We start from the raw sequence: 19,694 nt of genomic DNA on the forward strand, positions 1-19,694 counted from the left end.
GATCGTACGTCTTCCTTGCTTGTTCCTCCGTCATACGTTTGTTCATCTCCATGATGGATTCAACTGACTTCGGCTTGAGGAATATTGCGATCGGATGTAATGATGCTACTTGTAACCGTTTGATGGCGTTTCCACTTACATCTAAAATACAGTGTTTACCCTAGAACAAGACAGAATTAGCTCTAGAGATTAAACAGGTTAATTCCTTTTTTGTTGTTTAATTTATTTCACAATCATATACACTTGAAATAATTTGAAGTATTCAAATAAAAATGTAAATAAATGAGTTACATGATTTGTCCACCAACTCAATAAGATAAGCACTAGGAGAGAGCTGTAAATGCGGTAATTACATGCTTGTCTTGTACTCCCCACATTCAAATCCTTCATATGATTTTTTTTCATTGATAATCCAACAAGTCTTAGCTTTTCCTTATCTTCATTGTTAAGCTATAAACATATATACTTAGAAGAAAGTATATGTTTTTATTTACTTCACATCCAACAGCAAGCACACTCACTACTTCTAGGATGTAACAATGCTAAGTCTCTTTTCGAGGCCTAGTGAGTGGAGTTGTTGTTGAGAATAAATTCTGCTGTGACAGGAAATGAACCCAGGACCAGGGATTAGAAAGCCAGAATCTAAAACCACTAAGCTATTCAACTCCATTTCCATGTAGTTTACTTCTAAAATTATATATATATAGCTTAATTATACTTTTCAAAGCATAAATATAATTTTTTTATAAATATATTATTAATATAATAACAATATGTCAACCCTGAGTTGCATTATTTGTTTAAAACACTAAGTAGTATTAAGTGCATTGCCTTTATGGACAATGGAAGTGCATACGAAACACTTATAAAAGGAACAAACAATAGACACCTCAAGTATAATTGACACTTGAGGATTTGTCACTAGAGACCATATCATTTTTTCCAATATGTTAAATAGCTTTCTTTGTATATATCAGAGACTAGTAACACATTATGCAGATAATAGGACCTTAGTGGAGTAACGTCGATAGCCCTTAATGCTCATAGGTTGATAGGAACAGGGTATGCACGTCACTAGGACCTTAGTCGAGTGACGCCCCTACCCCAAAATTCATAGTTCGTTTAGGCATGCGTTTTATTTGTGTCCTTTGTATTTGTACTGTATTGTTCTAGATGGATAATAGCACTTGATTGTAATACATGTAGCAATAAAAAACTGAATTGAAATTGAACTGAATTGTTGCCATGCTCACCTTCTCAGCAACCTCCCGCACAGACTCAACACTGGTGCCATACAGGTTCTCGTTGTATTGTCCAGCCTCGATAAATAGATGATCTTGGATGTCTTTTTCCATTTGTTCTCGAGACTCAACAAAATGGTAGTCGCGTGAATCTACCTCATAAGGCCTTCGTTGCCGTGTTGTGTCTGATGAAAATAAATTATAAATTAAATTTATACATTGGCAAATCAATAAGATTGGAATAAAAATGATGATGATGACGTTGGCGATAATGATGACGATGATAATAATGATGATAATGAAGATAATAAGGATGAGGATGATCATGGTGATGAAAATTATGGAGGTGATTATGATAGAAATAATAAAGATGATAGATGGTGCTAATGAAGATGATGATAATGATGATGATTAGGATGATTAGATAATGATGAATGATGATTAGCAATAATCTGCAATTATGATAATACATAATAATATATAATTATTATATTAAATTTATTTGGGATCAATATAATTTATTTTGATGACTTACGTGGTATGCAACTTCCAAACCTATCTGGCATCTCTGAGATGAGGTCATCGTTGATACGATCTTTACTAGGTCCAAGGATAATGCACGGCCTTGCATAGCTGACTGCAAAAGAAAGAAGATATAATACATAAGAAAAATAATAATTTTAGTCCACCTAACGATACTAATCTTCATCATGTTCTATAAATAAAAAAATATCTGGAAAAGAGGTAACGAAAAATCATGACAATTGAAAATAACTAGGATTGAACCCATGCCCATGGAAATAGATGGAGGGCACCTTAAATACCAAACCTCCTTTCCACTAGTAATAATATTATGTTGGAAGTTAATTATATTATGTATAATTTTTATATCATACAACAAATTCCATTGATCCAACAGTGGACAACAGTTTCTTCTAATATGATTTATTATAATAATAATACGGAAATCTTACTTTCTTGTTGTACAACTGCCTCATACGAAAGAATCTGCTCCTCTGCGGGAGAAGAGAAAAGAAAAGTTGTTTATATCTCGAACAGAAATAAATTCTTTTCAAAATTGACGTTTCTATTGCATTTGAAAACTGTAAACTTGGTTACTATATAGCAAATTCAAAAATTCAATTTAAAGACAGAAATTGTTCGTTCAAAATGGTCAAATAAAGTTGTTAAGTTATTGATGAAACAGTAAAAACAATTTACGCTAGTTTTCTCTGAATGTACAAATGTTTTAACTGTGAATTGATTACCTCCCAAATAAGGATATAATACAAGATTCTTATACAAAATTGTAAAAGAATAGGAACCGTTTTATCAATGCGTCTCACTTTCTTACTATACCTTCCAAATGAAAGATATTAACTTACAAATATGTATAGGAAATCAATATTTGTCATGTCTTTTAGCCTAAAACGAACACGTTTAAATAGAACTTATTAAATGAATGTTAGTTTATTCATAGCACTACAAACCCAGTTAATATCTTTGATTGAAAACAAAGTCATTTTGAACCCCAAAGCCCTGTTATTTGACAAAAACATGTGACATGCCTAAATATGGTCATGATGACATCACATCATGACCATATATAGGCATATCATGACCATATATGGGCACACAACATTTTTTATCAAAGAAAATTTGATAATCTGGCCAGCGCTTAATGCTATCTATAAAATGAATACCTTTATTGGAACGCGTTAAAATTTAATTTATTCATAACACTACAAACCCTGTTGATATATTTGATTTGAAAACAAAATGGTTTGGAGTATCTGATGCTAGAGTCTACCACACTTCAATGCAGAATTCAAATACTCATTTGTTTACTCAATAAACTGCAAATTTACACTCAAGTTAAACAAATATTCATCAATAGTAAATTTAACAAAGAGCGCTGAGCTGCCGTCTGGCTTTAGATTAACTCTTCACAAGATGGCCACCCATTTTGATGCAGCATACATAATTCTAGGCTCGTAAAAATATAATCATCCTCAGCAAATCGTTGATTGGCTATGAAGCTAAGCGTTATATTGAACATTTTCTCTATTGTTGCTTTCAACAAGTAAACAGGCTAAATAAATGAATTAAACAGTATCTGAAGACATTTCTATAATACATGCACATAATGCGACACAAGCACGAACATTCATGCAATACACAATCTAATATTCATAATATACGCTGTCTGTGGAAAGCATTAATAAACCCTCAAAAATTCAATTAAACCACAGAATTGCTTATTCAAAAGACAAAGTTATCTAAGGGACATTTTCTGGAGTTTCAATCAAACTCAACAACCAACAAAGCAGAACAAAAGAGTAGTAGCGTGCCTCACAAACGCACACTTTTTTTATACTGTCATTCTCTAGAATCACTATACTGAAGTGATTTTAAGGGTCAACTGTCAGTAAGTAAGTTTTCCTGTCCTACTTTTCATCTGACATTTAATACCTTGTGCAAATACACTAAGAAATTCTAATGCACAATTTATATTATATATTACTTCCACACAGACAGCATATCTTAATGATCTACAGAGAAAAAAAATATACAAGAGGCAGAACAACTTACGATGATTACTTTCACTGTCACTTGCATTAGACGTAAATTCTGTGGATGGTCAAAACATAGAGAGGGTACAAAGTTAGTCCAGTGGGGGAGGGGGAAACGTTACTACTAATTCTACTACAATGTCCACCTCTCCACCACAATTTATCGAGTTAGTCCAGTGGCGACAATACTGTGCTGCTATGCTACAATGTACTCAAATTCTTCACCAGGCAAATCCGATTATATTTTTAAAATTGGATGGGTTATATCTTTAACAATAAATAATTAATTACACAAATATGATCTTACACAAGCATTAGATACTCTTTGGGAAAAACATATACTAATTGTGCTACACAAAATCAATACAAAGAAAATATAACATTAAAATTTAAAAACATCCCTAAAAAAAAAAATTACAACCTTTACACAATATAAACATAAACACAATAATTGTTTAAAAAATTTTACTTAGTTTTGCCAAATGGCTTAACAACGAAATACAGCGCCTCTAATTAACCAAAAATATGAAAACTAAAATAATAAATTTAAGTTTTCTTGACTTTCTATGGTCCAATAATAACTCTTTAAATTGCAACATCATCAATAAATAGACTAAGCATGTATTTTTGTGTGGAAAAACTGATTATGCACAACTATTAAGAACATTATAGAGGGTAAAAATAGCATATTTCAAGAGTTAAAATGGTAGATAAAGGAATTAAAAATTCAAAAATATTTTTACTAAAACAAAAAAAAAAAAATAATAATGAAATATCTATCTGTAATAAATATAAATAGAAATTAAAATACAAGTAATAATTGGACTATTGCCAAGCTTACCCACAAACATATGATAGCCTAACAAGGAGTTGATGTTTGGAAAACCAAAAGCAATACATGCATGTTAAATATTCAGGCACATAACATTATTTACAACATGCTTTAAACAAACTTCTTAGAAATTAAACAAAACCATAATCAAAACTACATATTTTGGTTTATAAAGTCAACTAAATTTAATGAAACGTTGAATGTATATCCAATTATGAAATAGTGTATATACTCAATTTGGACATACAATAAACCAAAATCACAGTTAACTGAAAAAAAAAAAATGAATGTAGCAGGGACAAGCCAAGGAGTTTAAAAACAGGGGGAGGATCAATTGATTATTGTAATGAATTGCCATTCCACGACGACAATCTTCTCCCTCTACTTGGATGCATCATTTTATGGTAGTTCCAACAACTTTAGAATCCATCAAAAGTTTTGGATAGCTATAAACATTTCCTACTGTATTGCTTGTGTCCTTGGTAGGGAAACTAAATCTGCACATTGTCTCTCTCTTGAATATTAATTGCTACCTTTATATGATGTCAATGACTTTTGAATAGAGGGACGAGAGAGGTTGAACATTGTACTGTGTGTCCTGAACTGGAGGTAACCATGAAATAACTAATAGTATTTATCAATATAATAATAATTTCACCTTTGATATAGTTTTTTTTTTTTTTTTTTTTTTTTTTGGCTGAAATATCTCTATGTACGTGGTACATGGGGTATTAATAAATATAGATAACATCTTTTAAAAATTATCAATCTAAAAACCACTATCATTTTCGACAAATTATTTTTAGTGTTAAAATCTAATGTTATTTTTATGTATTGTTGTTTGTATTGTGATTGTGTTTATTTTAATTTAGTTTCTATTCTTAACCTTCTTAAGAAAATAACTACCATTTTGGAGAGAAATAATTTGTATTGAAAATGTATCCGTCAAAAAAAAGAATAAATAAATAAGAAACAGGTAAAAATATTCAATACCACAACTAGCAGGGTGGTATTGTGTTACTAAAAAACTATTTAAATAATTTAATTCAAAGTACAGTATCTTTTCAAAATATAAAATATTTCATTTATAAAATAAAAACATAGTTAACTGATGTTTTATAGCCAATGTCAAGCACATATGGCAAACACCATGGGAATTAGGAGGCTTTGTTTAAGTCATCATCTATGACATTGACATTAATCATGGTGTGTCTAACACAGTCTGTTAACGATTTAGTTTCAATTTGATGGAAGCTGCCTTGTAATATATACAAATAATTACCATTTTAAAAAATCCTGATTGTGAAAGATATTAGCATACACATGTTTATTACATGCTTGATAAACATTCAAATCACATGATCATAGCACATGGTTTGATTACATGAACAAGTAAGATGATCAGGACAAAAAGTTTATTGTATATTCAATTTGTCAAAGTCAGTTCTGGACGTAAGACATTCAAACATTAAATATTTTGGAAAAATCATATTCAAATCATGTGACCAACACTTGTGATAAGACCATGTGATCAAACCATGTGATCAACCCATGTGATCCAACCATGTAATCAACCCATGTGATTAAACAATGTGATCTAATCATGTGGTTAAATTATGTGGTTAAATCAAACGGTCAACCACTTCATCAAATCCTATGATCGCATCATGTCTGACCACAGGTCATGGTGATCAAACGGTCGCATCAAAATCATGCGACAAATCAATGTGATAAAACAATCGCATCGAGATAATGTGACCAATACCATGAGAATCAGGCTCATGCTGTCATTTCCTTAAAATCAATTTTTAGAAAACATTCTAAATTTCACTCACGTTCTGCATCACTAGTATCATGGTCACTGTCCTTGCCTTTCCTAAATTTAGAGAAAATTCCTTTTTTCTTGCCATCTCGTTGAAGTGAGCCCTGTAGAAAAGCATTATAGAGGAAAGGAGAAAAAATGTGAATAAAACATTTTCTTGTTTAATTGAGTGCTAGTAGACTACTAACAAATTATGCAATCTAAATACAAAATGTTATTGCTATATGTACCTTCATGAATATTCATAAACTATCTTCATAACATTTTTTTTAAAACTACAATATCATCGTTTCCATCATAATAACTTATTAATAGACTTGTACGTATCATTTTTATCCTCATTTTTCAAGTAGCATTTCCTAAATGATTTGTAGTGCATGGATTCATCTTTATCATTATTTTGCAAGTAGCATTGCCTGAATGATTTATACCTCATGCATATTCATTAGTGTACCTCAAATACTTCTTTTTGACACACTTACCCTACTATCATTCATTAAACCACCAGTACTGCCGTGACCAAATTTGACATTTTTCAATCTTGATCTTTCCCTCTTTTCAACCCTATAAAATAAATATCACAATTTAATTGAATTATTCTTCAATAAACAAGGAACAAGCAAAACTGTTGACCAAAGAAACATGGTATGTACTCTTAATGGACCATTCTGCTAAATCCAGATATTGTTACTAAGTAAACTTCCACAAAATACCAGCCTAAACATACATAAACTCATTGATAATGAGATCAATATTTCTGAAAAGTTTTACGTTGCATTTTGTATTTGCATTTATATATTTGGGTAGACATCGAAAAAGAAGACATACAATAAAAGGTCAAATACATGAAAGAAGCCAAGAAATTGGAAGTGAACTATTAAAATTGAAAAGCCACTGGTCATTGGTTTCAAAACCATTTTAACACATGTTGAAACGGAAGATATTATATATACAATACTCAATCAAATCTGTACAAAACATTACACACAGCAAATAACAGTTGCAGAGCAGACAATGAATGCCATTATTACTACTACTGCTGACCTATGGGAGTGCCAGAAGTAAAGGGACTTCAGTGACCCCCCTCCCCCTTATACCAATACCATTGTTATTAACCTAATGTGTGACAGTACACATACCTTTTCTTGCTTGGAATAATTCCTACTTCGGGATCTACTCCGGTGGCTGTGAGACGACACGCTTGCCACCACTCGTCGTCGCTGGCATTTATAACATATAAAATATCTCCAAATTTAAAACTTAATCCGCGGCTTGGTAGACCACTATCTTTAGACATATCATAATCAAACAACGCCCTGCAGTAACAAGAACAACAATATATAATTTGAATTTGACCAGATGAGATATTTTTAACAGTGTGCTTAGAAGAAAAAGAGGTAATAAATTTAGATATTTCTGAATGGATGAATCTAGTGGTTTGAAAACAAATTGTATATAGAATCTTTTTTAAAAATAATGTTTTCACTTGGGCAGTAAAAATGAGATAGGGAGCTGGATTGATTAACATAAATATATTTTAATCAATCAAATAACCAATCAATCTCAAATTTATATTCTGGAATAGTCATTTAATATATCTGTATTGGTCCACATTCACTATAAAATATAATTTATGAAGTAAAAATATAAATTGTATAAATAACATAAAACATAAAATATTCTCTTTTCTTACACTCCACTTGTACTGTACATAAACAAAACTACACAAAAAAATGTAATATTACTTGATTATAAATTAATTAGAATTGATTGATGAATCTTCTGTTGATTATCATTACTAAAAGTGTGATGAATAGGTTTAACATGAGGAGCTCCCAAATAATTACTAAGTCTAATCTTACTGACCTGACGTAGAGGGACTTCTTTGGTGATGTCTTTAGACTTCCCGTGGGATTTGACGAGCTGTTCATCATTTGTTCTCGAAGGTCATGGATCTTGGCTTCAAAACGATTATATTCTAATCGATACAAATCAATAAATGGGCAAATAATCAATCACTTAATCAATACATCTTTCTCATCTGATAATCAGAGTATTCAATCCGAAATATCAGCACAACCAACCCACAAAAACAATGCATTAAACCTGGTTTCCTTAAAACCGCTACACTGTCGCTACACACACTGTTTTCTGTGCAACGTTCTACTCTGTAGCAGTCCCTGATGCAATCGGGAAGGTTCCCCGATTCGACCGACCAATCAGCATCACCGAAAACTGTTGGCAATAGTGTGTAGCAATTGTATGGAAACCAAGCTCAATATTAAACAATTTATTCAGGTTTAGGTTCTAGGGCCAATGATATGCCAAACAGTCAATTTTCACTCTTCAAAGTGGCAATCTCGTCACACATACGCACAAGATGCTCAACATAGACTTAAGACGGGCAAGCACTGCGCACAACGGTCGTCGGGATTCTATAAAGAGCGAAATGCGACGACAAGCGCGCAACAGATCGTTTTTAATAACGATCAGTTCAGACTGCTACCGACAATCAGCAGACGGAGTCGCGTTGTCTATCGCTCACAGGGAGCGGAGTTGGATTTGTGGTACGACGCAGTGAGTGCCCGGCATTATGAGGATTAGGGAGTTGAGTTGTTTGTCATGAGAAAAAAAAATCCTGTTACTATGATAGGAATTGAACCCACTGGGATTTAAAAAAAAAGTATTTTAATCACCAAGCTAATCTACTCCACTCTGAAGCGATAGATAAATGATATTGTCTGAGGAAGAACACATTAGGATTAAATAGGATTGAATTCTAATATCCTGCCATTATATTCCGCTTGTTCTAGTACCTGAAATATGATCCCTTGGATTTTTCCCATTATGACATAATTTATTAAAAGACATTGAATAATCTAGAATTGATGATTTGTGTATTAAATTTAATGTCAATTGAATATCAATTAATCCGTCAGAAAGGACGGCTCGTAAAATCGTAGGTTCAAATGAATGCCGCAGGAGGTAATTTTAAAGAATTGTTGTTCTAATATTTGAGCACTGTTACTATGATTGGCATTTTTTATTGTATCATACACAATGTATTTCATTATATATGTCATATATTATGCACACCTTACATACATACATGATGGCAGTTGTACTCCAACCAATCAATCAATCAATTATTCCGAATTTGATTATATATTTGATAAACATATTTGCATCTAGTTTCATTTCAGTTTTATAAATGTATACACACATACATACACAAATGGCCATATCCTGTATCTCATGGAATACCATCGGATATGAGGAGCGGAAGTAATAGCGGCCGTAAGTACAGGAAAATGTGGGATACTTAAGAACAACAGGACTGCTTATATAGCGACCAAGGCCCTTTCCCAGGAAACTGTTGGGTAAAACCGACACCAGCAATCCCTTACTCAGGCTGGCTAGAAACCAGCCTTCAAGGTAAAACTGAACTGACAGCCAGGCCTAGCTTGTTCAATGAGTGCTTGTCATGGAGATCACTGGAGTATGATAATTAGATGTGCATAATAGATCACAACCACATAAACCAGCATCAATTGCGGTTTTTCAATTATTAGTTCTGAAATGGATATCCAAAACTATTAATAGTTAGTGTATAGACTAATCTAAAATATATAAGAGCAACTGTCCTGATGACGGATTTAGAGGGAGGGTTCCCTTAAAAAGGCTTTAGCACCCTCCTCTCCCCCACCCCTAAAATGTTATTAACATGCATGTTTTTACGACTGTGTAATAATAGCCTAGCCAGTTGACAAAAATCTATTATTTAAGGCCTCTGGAAATATTAATATATCAACCACACCCGTACCATGAGGGGATAACACTCTCATGGTGGGGCTGAGGTAGGTGTTTATTTAAACTACAAGTCCCAATTAAAAAAAGACCACCTCCAATTAAGAAACATTTTTCTGTGGTCCCAAATTAACAAATGTAGTTTATTTTTATTTTCCTAATTAGAGACCAAAGCTGGAAATCCCAGTCACGAATGTCTTTAATTGGAGGCAGACATGTATCTGATGATTTTTCCCCTTCCCCTCCCCCACCCCCCATACAAAAATCCTGGATTTTCCCATTAAATATATAAACATACCTTCTGGCTTATACTGGGCAAGGATGGTGACTGTTTGACCTGCCCCCTTCAATGCCAGTGCAGCGTCCTCGTGAGTTGCCCTTGATAGATCTTTACCATTCACCTGCATGATAATAAAAAAAATAAAATAATTATGTATTCTTTCGCATAAAAACTTGTCATTAGGGTAGTAAAACAACTACTGATAATACCTATTAATCCACATTTTATTCTGAAAGTATACGATTTCGATTTTGTTTACGAAAGACTGTAAAAACCTAGATTTGCTAGCCTGCTACTTGCCAATGATAATGATTCTGAATAAAATTCATTAAAATGTTTGAGCTGTTAGTGCATTCACCATGGCAAAAGAACGAAACTTTTAGAAATATTTGTTTCTATATTTTTCTCTTGTAATTCAATAATAAATGCATAAAATATTTATCAATCCAATCACAGACATAGCCTAAGTTTCACTATCCTGATAGTATCTCAAATAAGACCTTTTGCTACCCTCTTATCATTTTTTTTTTACCTTACACACTTTTTTTTTATTCATCAATAATATTTTATTTTCTGCTCCACCTAGATGCTCTTGGCAAAACCATTGTGAATTGAGAAAATAACTTTCTTCAACTTCCCTTACAATTGTAATTGTAGCATTGTAGCAGAAGAATTTGCATTTATTCACTCTAAATAATTCACAAATCGTACAACAAACACTTATATACTATTTAGGGCAAAGTACAAGTCAACTTATTTTAGGCCATTGCTTAACTACCAGTATTCACATGCTGTTTAACTTGCTTCCTGTTAAACCTTGGAGCCATACAGTAGTGTACACATACTGCAGTAAACTCCTCTTGTATTTAGCATAGGATGTATGCCTTGTTGTACAACTGGTAAACTAACTAGTTCAGACAGGCGAATAAATAATTAATGTGTGTCCTAAGGGCCTTTATTTATAGAAACTACCTATTGCATTAATATTGAAAAGTATGGCAATGGAGTTATATCCCACAACCCTTGTACGCACTATGAGATATATTTATCATCATCATCATACGAACACTGTCTTTCAACATTGCACGTTTAACCAAATCTCACCATTTGTCACAATCATCAGCAAGTTTATATATATATATATATATATTCATATTCAATCGGTGTTGTTGATGTGTATCGACGTATGTCTCATCGTAGGAATAAATCAGTAAGTAGACGCAGACAAAATAAACTGCTACGATACTTTGACTTGTAGGAGACATACTCATGCGCTGACGAAGGTAACAGGAGTTGCCGAAAATTTCGCAAATAAATATTTCTATGTCTCTTACAAGTCAAAGTATCGTAGCAGTTTATTTTGTCTGCGTCTACCTACTGATTTATTCTATATATATATATATATATATATATATATATAATGCCACTAGAATTATCACATTAAACACATCAAAGTTGAATAGCTTGGTGGTTAAGATGCTTGCCTTCTAATCATTATGTCCTAGGTTCAATTCTTGCGTTTGTTTTCCTCATGACTTCAAACCACTCCACTCCCTAAACCTCATTGAGAGTCTTAGCATATAAAGTGAGAGAACAGTAGGTTCCTAGTGAAGGGTTACCCAGTATAAAATAGATATACTGTATTTAAACCAAACCCAGGAACAACATTACAGTAATACTAAAGCCTCAATAAAAATATTAATATTATACCTCTAGACTCTATACAAACTCCACCAACACAAGTGTATTATAATACACAAACATATACCTTTTCTATTTTATGGAATTCTACAAATAAGTGTATCCCACATATTTCATTCAGCTATAAAAGAGGGATCTTTTCTAATGATTAGCCTTAGATCAACAACAAATTTGAACGCATGACAGAGTCCTATCATTGGCAAAATATTCCATAACCAATAGACGTTTTGAATTGTATGTAGAACAGGAACAGACACGGAACGGGTGGCTAATCCTATTGTTAGTTGGACAGACTTTAATCAATGGATTTCAACTACTTCAATATTGCAAAATACAAAGGTCCCAAGTTGGAAAGAGTCATTTTAACAAACCATTCTCTTTTGCTGCTTATGGTATATCCATCGACACTTTAGAACTTTGATATCTCGTTTCAACATAATAATAATAACAATAATAATAATAATAACAATAATAATAATAATAATAATACCAATAATAATAATAATAATAATAATAATAATAACAATAACAATAATAATAATAATAATAAAAACATGAATACCAATTTGGTAACTGATAGTTGGCATAATATCATTAACGAAAATGAGAAAATTCTTAAAACTGCTGAGCAAATAATAGAACTAATTATCATAAGTGATAACTTTCCAGATATTTTAAACACCTCTCAGTGCAATTATATAATTGAGTTTCTGTGTACCAGTTAGTTTTATTTGTTGTATTTTGTATTGCTCTGACTTCGTTTTAGTGTTTGTGCTTGTATTTCTGAATTTTTTCTGTATAGTGCAATTTTATGATATTTACAAATAGAGAAAACTGAAGTGAATTGACTTCGGTGAGACAATGATAATATTAAAGGGAGTAAATACAGTAGTAAAAACAGATTTATTGACTTTGCGGGAAATGGGTTATTTTCTGGGAGATTCTAGTCTGGTTGCGAAAGTGCGGGAAACCGAACTGATCTCGGGGAGACTCCCACAATTTGGGACCCCTACAAAATATAATAGATTGTCTTCTATTTAAAAAAAAAAAAATTATATATATTTTTTGCAATTTTGATTTCTTATACTAGTTGGGAATTAACAATAATAAAATGTATCAGGCTAAAGATTTATTAAGGTCAGAACTAATAGAGGAGGAATTCAGTGACTGAAATTGGGTCAAATATCATGAGCAAAAAATTATATATATTTTTTGAAATTTTGATTTCTTATAGTTGGGAATTAACAATAATAAAATGTATCAGGCCAAAGATTTAAGGTCAGAACTAATAGAGGAAGAATTCAGTGACTGAAAATGGGTCAAATATCATGAGCAAGGTTGACCACCATTCAGGTTGACCGCCATTCAGACTCTTTGGATGTTTAGCTTAATGAAAGGAAAACGATTACTAGCATCCTGGTTCACAGATAAAGTGTCCAAGTAAACACTATAGGTAGCCAGACACTACAAACAAACCTCAAAAACATCATTGCTACTTTCATGTAACATTAATACCTAGTATCTTTACATAGTAAAAGCATATCCTTCTTAGCACTCAAGGTTCAAGGTTAAAACCCTTATATGGTTCACTAGATATAACATTTAATACACATGTAGTCTAGGTCAATTTCTTTGAGCATAATTTCATTTTGAACAACAGAATCATATATATGATTATGATATGATTGTACTTTTGAAAATTTACAAAAATATAAAACAATCAGAGTACAAAGTAAGGTTATTAAGATCTTTGATGGTTAAGAAGTCAAAGTACCAATGACAATCACCCTTACCCTACGACATGGGGACAGTGAAATGGAGTAACTTTAGCAGCCAAGCTCCTATGGGAAAATTAATATGCACTAAGGAACACATTGAGAAAAAATTATTAGAATGAAATTATTATAATTTATTATTGTGAATTATTAGACTACTCTGGTTAATGATATCATTGCCTTCTAATCCCAGGGTTCTGGGTTCAATTCCTGGGACAACAGGAGTTTTTCTTACAACTAACAAAACTCCACTGCGTAAGCCTCCTAAAGAGACTTTAGTGATGAAAGCATTGCAATATTGCATTTATTTAAAGGCCCTTGAATATCAGCCAGCTTTTTAGGATACACTTGAAGGGTCACCCTCTATAAATATTTGGGGGGGGAGGGAATTTGTCAAATTTGAATATAAACTTTCAAAAACTCTAAAGAAATAAATAGACCTCGCATACAAAAGAATCAATACATTACCAATTTCCAATTAGGCACAGTTCAAAACCAAAATTTTCCCCATTTACTGACTTGCCACAAAAATTGTTAAACTGATCACTATCCGATTTTAAAAAGATATGCAAAAACCCAGATCAGTATTTTTATACAGATTGGCATGGAAAATATTTTCTCATAACTTTCAATAGAAAGCTAATATGAATAACTGAATATGTTTTTTCAATCTGGTACCTCATCTCATACTGTATACCATTAAACCTGGTCTACTGAGTTAATTAGTCTTAATATGTAATTCTGTTTATTCACTGTTATAGGCATTGCAATTAAAACTGAATTGTTATTCTACAAAATATTGCAATAAAATGCAACAAAAATATAGCTCACATATTAGTTAGTAGTATCAACCTGATAGCTCATCCTAATATTTAGAATAGGAAGTTCTATTACAGGTAATACGAGGATGATACATTAAAAAATAGGTTACACAAATAAAATTAATAAGGTAAACTATATCATCACTAATCTCCATTTAATTAGCAATATAAACAAAATAATTGAACAAATATAATATGTAGATTAAAAGAAAATTTTGTTTTAACTGTATAATTGACAAGGTAATATGTATATTTAATAGAAAAAATAAAAGTATACTTTAAAAAAACAACATCCCAATTATTATACATTATGTATTCTCAGACATAAATATCTATATCTACATGTTAGTTCATTATTTTTCCTAACATAACCAAGAGAAATGTGTTTTTATACTTTAAAAAAACATCATCCCAATTATTATACATTATGTATTCTCAGACATAAATATCTATATTTACATGTTAGTTCATTATTTTTCCTAATAAATTATAGGTTGTTCTGCCACTGGTATTAAGAGACTAGTAGTAAAAACCAAATATAACCAAGAGAAATGTGTTTTTATACTTTAAAAAAACAACATCCCAATTATTATACATTATGTATTCTCAGACATAAATATCTATATCTACATGTTAGTTCATTATTTTTCCTAATAAATTATAGGTTGTTCTGCCGCTGGTATTAAGAGACTAGCAGTAAAAACCAAATATAACCAAGAGAAATGTGTTTTTATACTTTAAAAAAACATCATCCCAATTATTATACATTATGTATTCTCAGACATAAATATCTATATCTACATGTTAGTTCATTATTTTTCCTAATAAATCATAGGTTGTTCTGCCACTGGTATTAAGAGACTAGTACTAAAAACCAAATATAACCAAGAGAATGTGGACTAGAAAATTTGGCCTTGGCCCTTACACTTCTAAAATGAAATCCAAACTTAGGATTCCTAACAAACTAACAGTAAAAACTGTTTGTCTAGCTAATACCCGATTCACACGTACAAAAATCTTACCAAATGTAACAAAATGTAACCAAAAGTAACATTTTACGGCACGTGTGAAAGTACCTCGGTGTAATATCCTTGTAAAATCTCGGAGCGTCTCGGTAATCTTTACCAGCCTCACTGAGGCTGGTAAAGCTTCCGAGATGTAACATGGATGGATCTGCGCATGCGCAGGGATTTCAACACAACAACAATCTACTGTTTCACGGGGTTCTTTGAATTTTCTTCCTTCTGCATACGATTTTGATCCACTAGAAATAGATAGGCCTAGTTTTTCTCAATGATGTATGAATTACCCTTGTTATTGATGTTAATTAGTAATGGTAGAAGAAGAAGATATACATAAAATGAACGTCGGGATAGTGTTAGTACTATTACTAGTATTAAAAGAGTCGACAGAAACGTTGGAAGCTATGCCTAGTTTAGTAGTAGTAGTACAGCAGTTTAGGGTATTGATTGCATCGAATGTTTACTGTGATGGTGAGTTCAACAATCCATCTGTGACAGGGGTTCTCAACTAGGCCTAGGCTAGACCTATATCGCAGTAGGGGAAAAATGGTTCATTGAATAAACACTGAATAAATTTTACACAACCTTGGCATTACCTTACAGACGCGTGTGAATGCTTTTTATCTCGGTAGGAATAACTCGGGAGATCGCTCGGTTACAATTTGTTACTTTTTGTTAAATTTAACTTCACGTGTGAATCGGGTATAAGAGACTAGCAATTAAACCTAAACATAACTGGTATTAGGAGACTAACAGTAAAACAAATAATAGCTACAATTAGGTCTCCAGAAACTATTAGTAGATGAAAATCACTATTGGGATTTGGAGACTAGCAGTAAAATAAAAACACAGCTGGGGTCAGGAGACTAGTAGTGTTTAAAATCGGTTCGCCGAAGCCGCTAATTGAATTTTCATCATTTCAAAAGTCATCAAATCGTGAATGTTAAAGACAGTCACGGTGGCTTCCTTCATGTCCCAGTTGTAAGTTAATATAAAAAACCATTGTACAGTAAATGCCAAAATTAATGCAGGCAAAATACAACATCCATCAAATGCTAAATAAATAAACTCTAATTACGTGACTTAGATCATAAAGGTGGTTTTCAGTGGTGACCAAAAAATCCTAATGTTCAATTTTTTAATCGAAACTCAAGTATTTTAAACACCAAGCTATAATAAAATGCAAAAAAATGTTGGGCTTAATTAAACAATGTTATCTCTAACTTAAAATTAATACTCACTAAAAGGTTAAAGATGATGTATCTCCTTAAACATAAACACTCAATACAAAATACATATTTTTTGTCTTCTTCCCTCTGCTTACATAATGCTAACACATCATAAAATAATCTAAAATAGCATCTTCACTCACCGCAAGAAGTTGGTCTCCTCTGCGAAGTTCTCCGCTAAGGTCGGCAACACCTCCAGCCAGGATGAATGATATAAAGATCCCTTCTCCGTCCTCTCCGCCGACAATATTGAACCCAAGACCCGTCGAGCCCTTAGTCAACACAACTTTTCGTGGCTCCCTGTAATAAGGTAAAACATTTGTTGCATCACAAAAATTAAAATAACAAATCTAACTATAGCTATAGTAATTTATTACTAGAAAATAAAGATATCAATAATGTGAATAACAAAAAGAGTGAATAAGCATAATATTCAAGATTTGCATTCCTTTTGAGGTGTAGTAGTGGTGGTGGTGGTAATTAGAATTTTTATTTTATCAACTTCTGATAATTTGAGTCTCATTTCATTTCATTTAGCAATTAAAATCACAAAACATTTCTTAAGTAAAAAACAAAGAACAGATATATAATGAAGAAAAATAGACATTAATCAGAAATCCTTTATTTTACTGTTTAGTAACATTGTATCTTTTTTGAAAATTGTTATTGTAAAATTATGTAATTTACAAAGATTGTGCGATACAAACATTTTTTAAATCTTAAATATTTTTCTGTATCACCTTGATTATACTGTATATGTGGACATTCTTTTTGTACTTTTTTACATTTTAATTATTGTGCAGGACCATTGTTAAAAACAGGCATTAACATCTGCCTGGAAATGTATCCTGAGTAAATAAGTTTTAAATAACAATTTAAAAACTAAAAATGATATGATAATGATGAAAAGGTGGATGAAGAAAAAAATGATGATGAAGAGGATGATGAAGAAGAAAGGTGATAACAACAATGTTAAAGGTTCTTAATCACAAACTGCAATACTCATGTGGTAGTAATGATATCTATATAATTAAATCATTATTTTTAACTAAGTTGTGATTTAGGCCTTCATTGCTTTCTTGTATGCTCTAGTAGGCTTTTTGTAGAAACATGGTCATTTTGATGCCATTCAGACTTCTTGTGGACGAAAATAAAATCATGACAATTTAATTAAGAACAGTACTATTTTGGGTCACGTCTTGTGATATTATAATTCTGGTTTGCGGTAGTTTGCAACCATGGCTGACCAACCATGCATGACCAATCACGGATGACCGATCCTGGGATGTTAATTATCAACAGAGCTTATCAAGCGAGAAATGTTAACAGAAAATTGAAAAATACAGACTATGCTCAAGCACATTACGAGCAAGAGATGAAGACATGAATTGCAAAATAGAACAGATAACCAAAAAAGACTGCGGACGACAAACTTGAAAGCAAACAAAATTGAGAGCGGACGACAAAATGGAGTGTTTTAAGACATGGATGAATATGGACAACCAGAGAAGAATATAAATTCAGTATTAATGAGTAAATGACATTAACAGAGGCTTATTGTAAATAACAACGATAGAGAGGGTGACATAAATAAAACAAAATAAATCGGTAATGAATCAAGAAGAGACAAGATGAAGATGGAGTTTTCCAAATAACTGGTACTATAATATTAATAACAGGAATTTAGAAGGGGATAATTTGGCAAACAATTTGAAAGCAGGTGGAAATGGATACAAACTAAAATGAAATAGGAAGTGCACAGATGTTTAGCGACATTGTAATTAATGATGATGATGATGATGATGATATAATTGCAAGCAACTTGAAAATTATTGAAAAAATTAAAGTTACAGCTATAACTAAAGTTATGACAAAATTATTTTTATCAAAAACCTATGAAGTTTTTCAATCATTCATTGTGCTTGCTATCTCTTCCCTTCCACCCATAACCCCCTATCAGGAGGGTTAGTGTGTTAGTCTGATGATATTAAGGGAGTTCTGAACAAAATGTTTGTGAATTTTGGTTATTTTCTATTCTGTACCACTATCTACATAATGCATACCTACACAAATAAATAAATAAATGCAGTAGTTTCTTTCCCAAATTTTATGTACCAGCCTCTCCTAAGGGCAAAAGCCCAGGGTATGGCTTTAAAGGCCAACGCGATTCATCGTCGCGGAAGTCTTGAGCCGTCGTGAGAAATATTAAACATGTTTGATATTCTACGATGCGACTGCTCCCGATGCAAACCATCACTTCTGCGTTTAACTTACACAGACCCGATGTGACAACAAATCGCGCCGAGCTGCGTCGTATGACGCAGTCTGATTTGGCCTTTACAAATACAATTCTCAAAAAAAAACATCAAATATTGGCTTCGAAATAGGAATACAGTGCTGAAAAATTGCCATTTGATTTCAAAGGAAATTCCTCATGTATAAGCCCACACCCCGTCCCCCCCAAAATAGGCCTAATATTGTGTTCAAGGGGGTGGGGGGTGAGGCTTATACTACAGAACTACTTGCATAAATCCAATCAAATGTATACTATAAATTGTAATCAGCATTGATGACTAGAACAACCTACACAC

The 19,694-nt window shown here is 32.2% G+C and overlaps 1 protein-coding gene across 1 annotated transcript in view; it reads right to left on the reverse strand.

The window, feature by feature from the left end:
- The window catches only part of LOC117123285 (disks large homolog 2-like), a 62,533-nt gene that overhangs the window by 8,555 nt on the left and 34,284 nt on the right, over positions 1–19,694 (reverse strand). The window contains exons 10-19 of the mRNA XM_033269159.1: positions 17,247–17,403; positions 10,574–10,676; positions 8,335–8,446; positions 7,608–7,784; positions 6,951–7,032; positions 6,482–6,572; positions 3,834–3,872; positions 2,216–2,257; positions 1,777–1,878; positions 1,254–1,426 (exon numbers count right to left, since the gene is read on the reverse strand). Coding sequence (XP_033125050.1) covers positions 1,254–1,426; positions 1,777–1,878; positions 2,216–2,257; positions 3,834–3,872; positions 6,482–6,572; positions 6,951–7,032; positions 7,608–7,784; positions 8,335–8,446; positions 10,574–10,676; positions 17,247–17,403 — 1,078 coding nt within the window. The remainder of the gene's footprint in view (positions 1–1,253; positions 1,427–1,776; positions 1,879–2,215; positions 2,258–3,833; positions 3,873–6,481; positions 6,573–6,950; positions 7,033–7,607; positions 7,785–8,334; positions 8,447–10,573; positions 10,677–17,246; positions 17,404–19,694) is intronic.

Source organism: Anneissia japonica, unplaced genomic scaffold (assembly GCF_011630105.1).
Source record: "Anneissia japonica isolate Jap-2015-1 unplaced genomic scaffold, ASM1163010v1 scaffold288292_len1863012_cov191, whole genome shotgun sequence".
NCBI classification, from domain to species: domain Eukaryota; kingdom Metazoa; phylum Echinodermata; class Crinoidea; order Comatulida; family Comatulidae; genus Anneissia; species Anneissia japonica.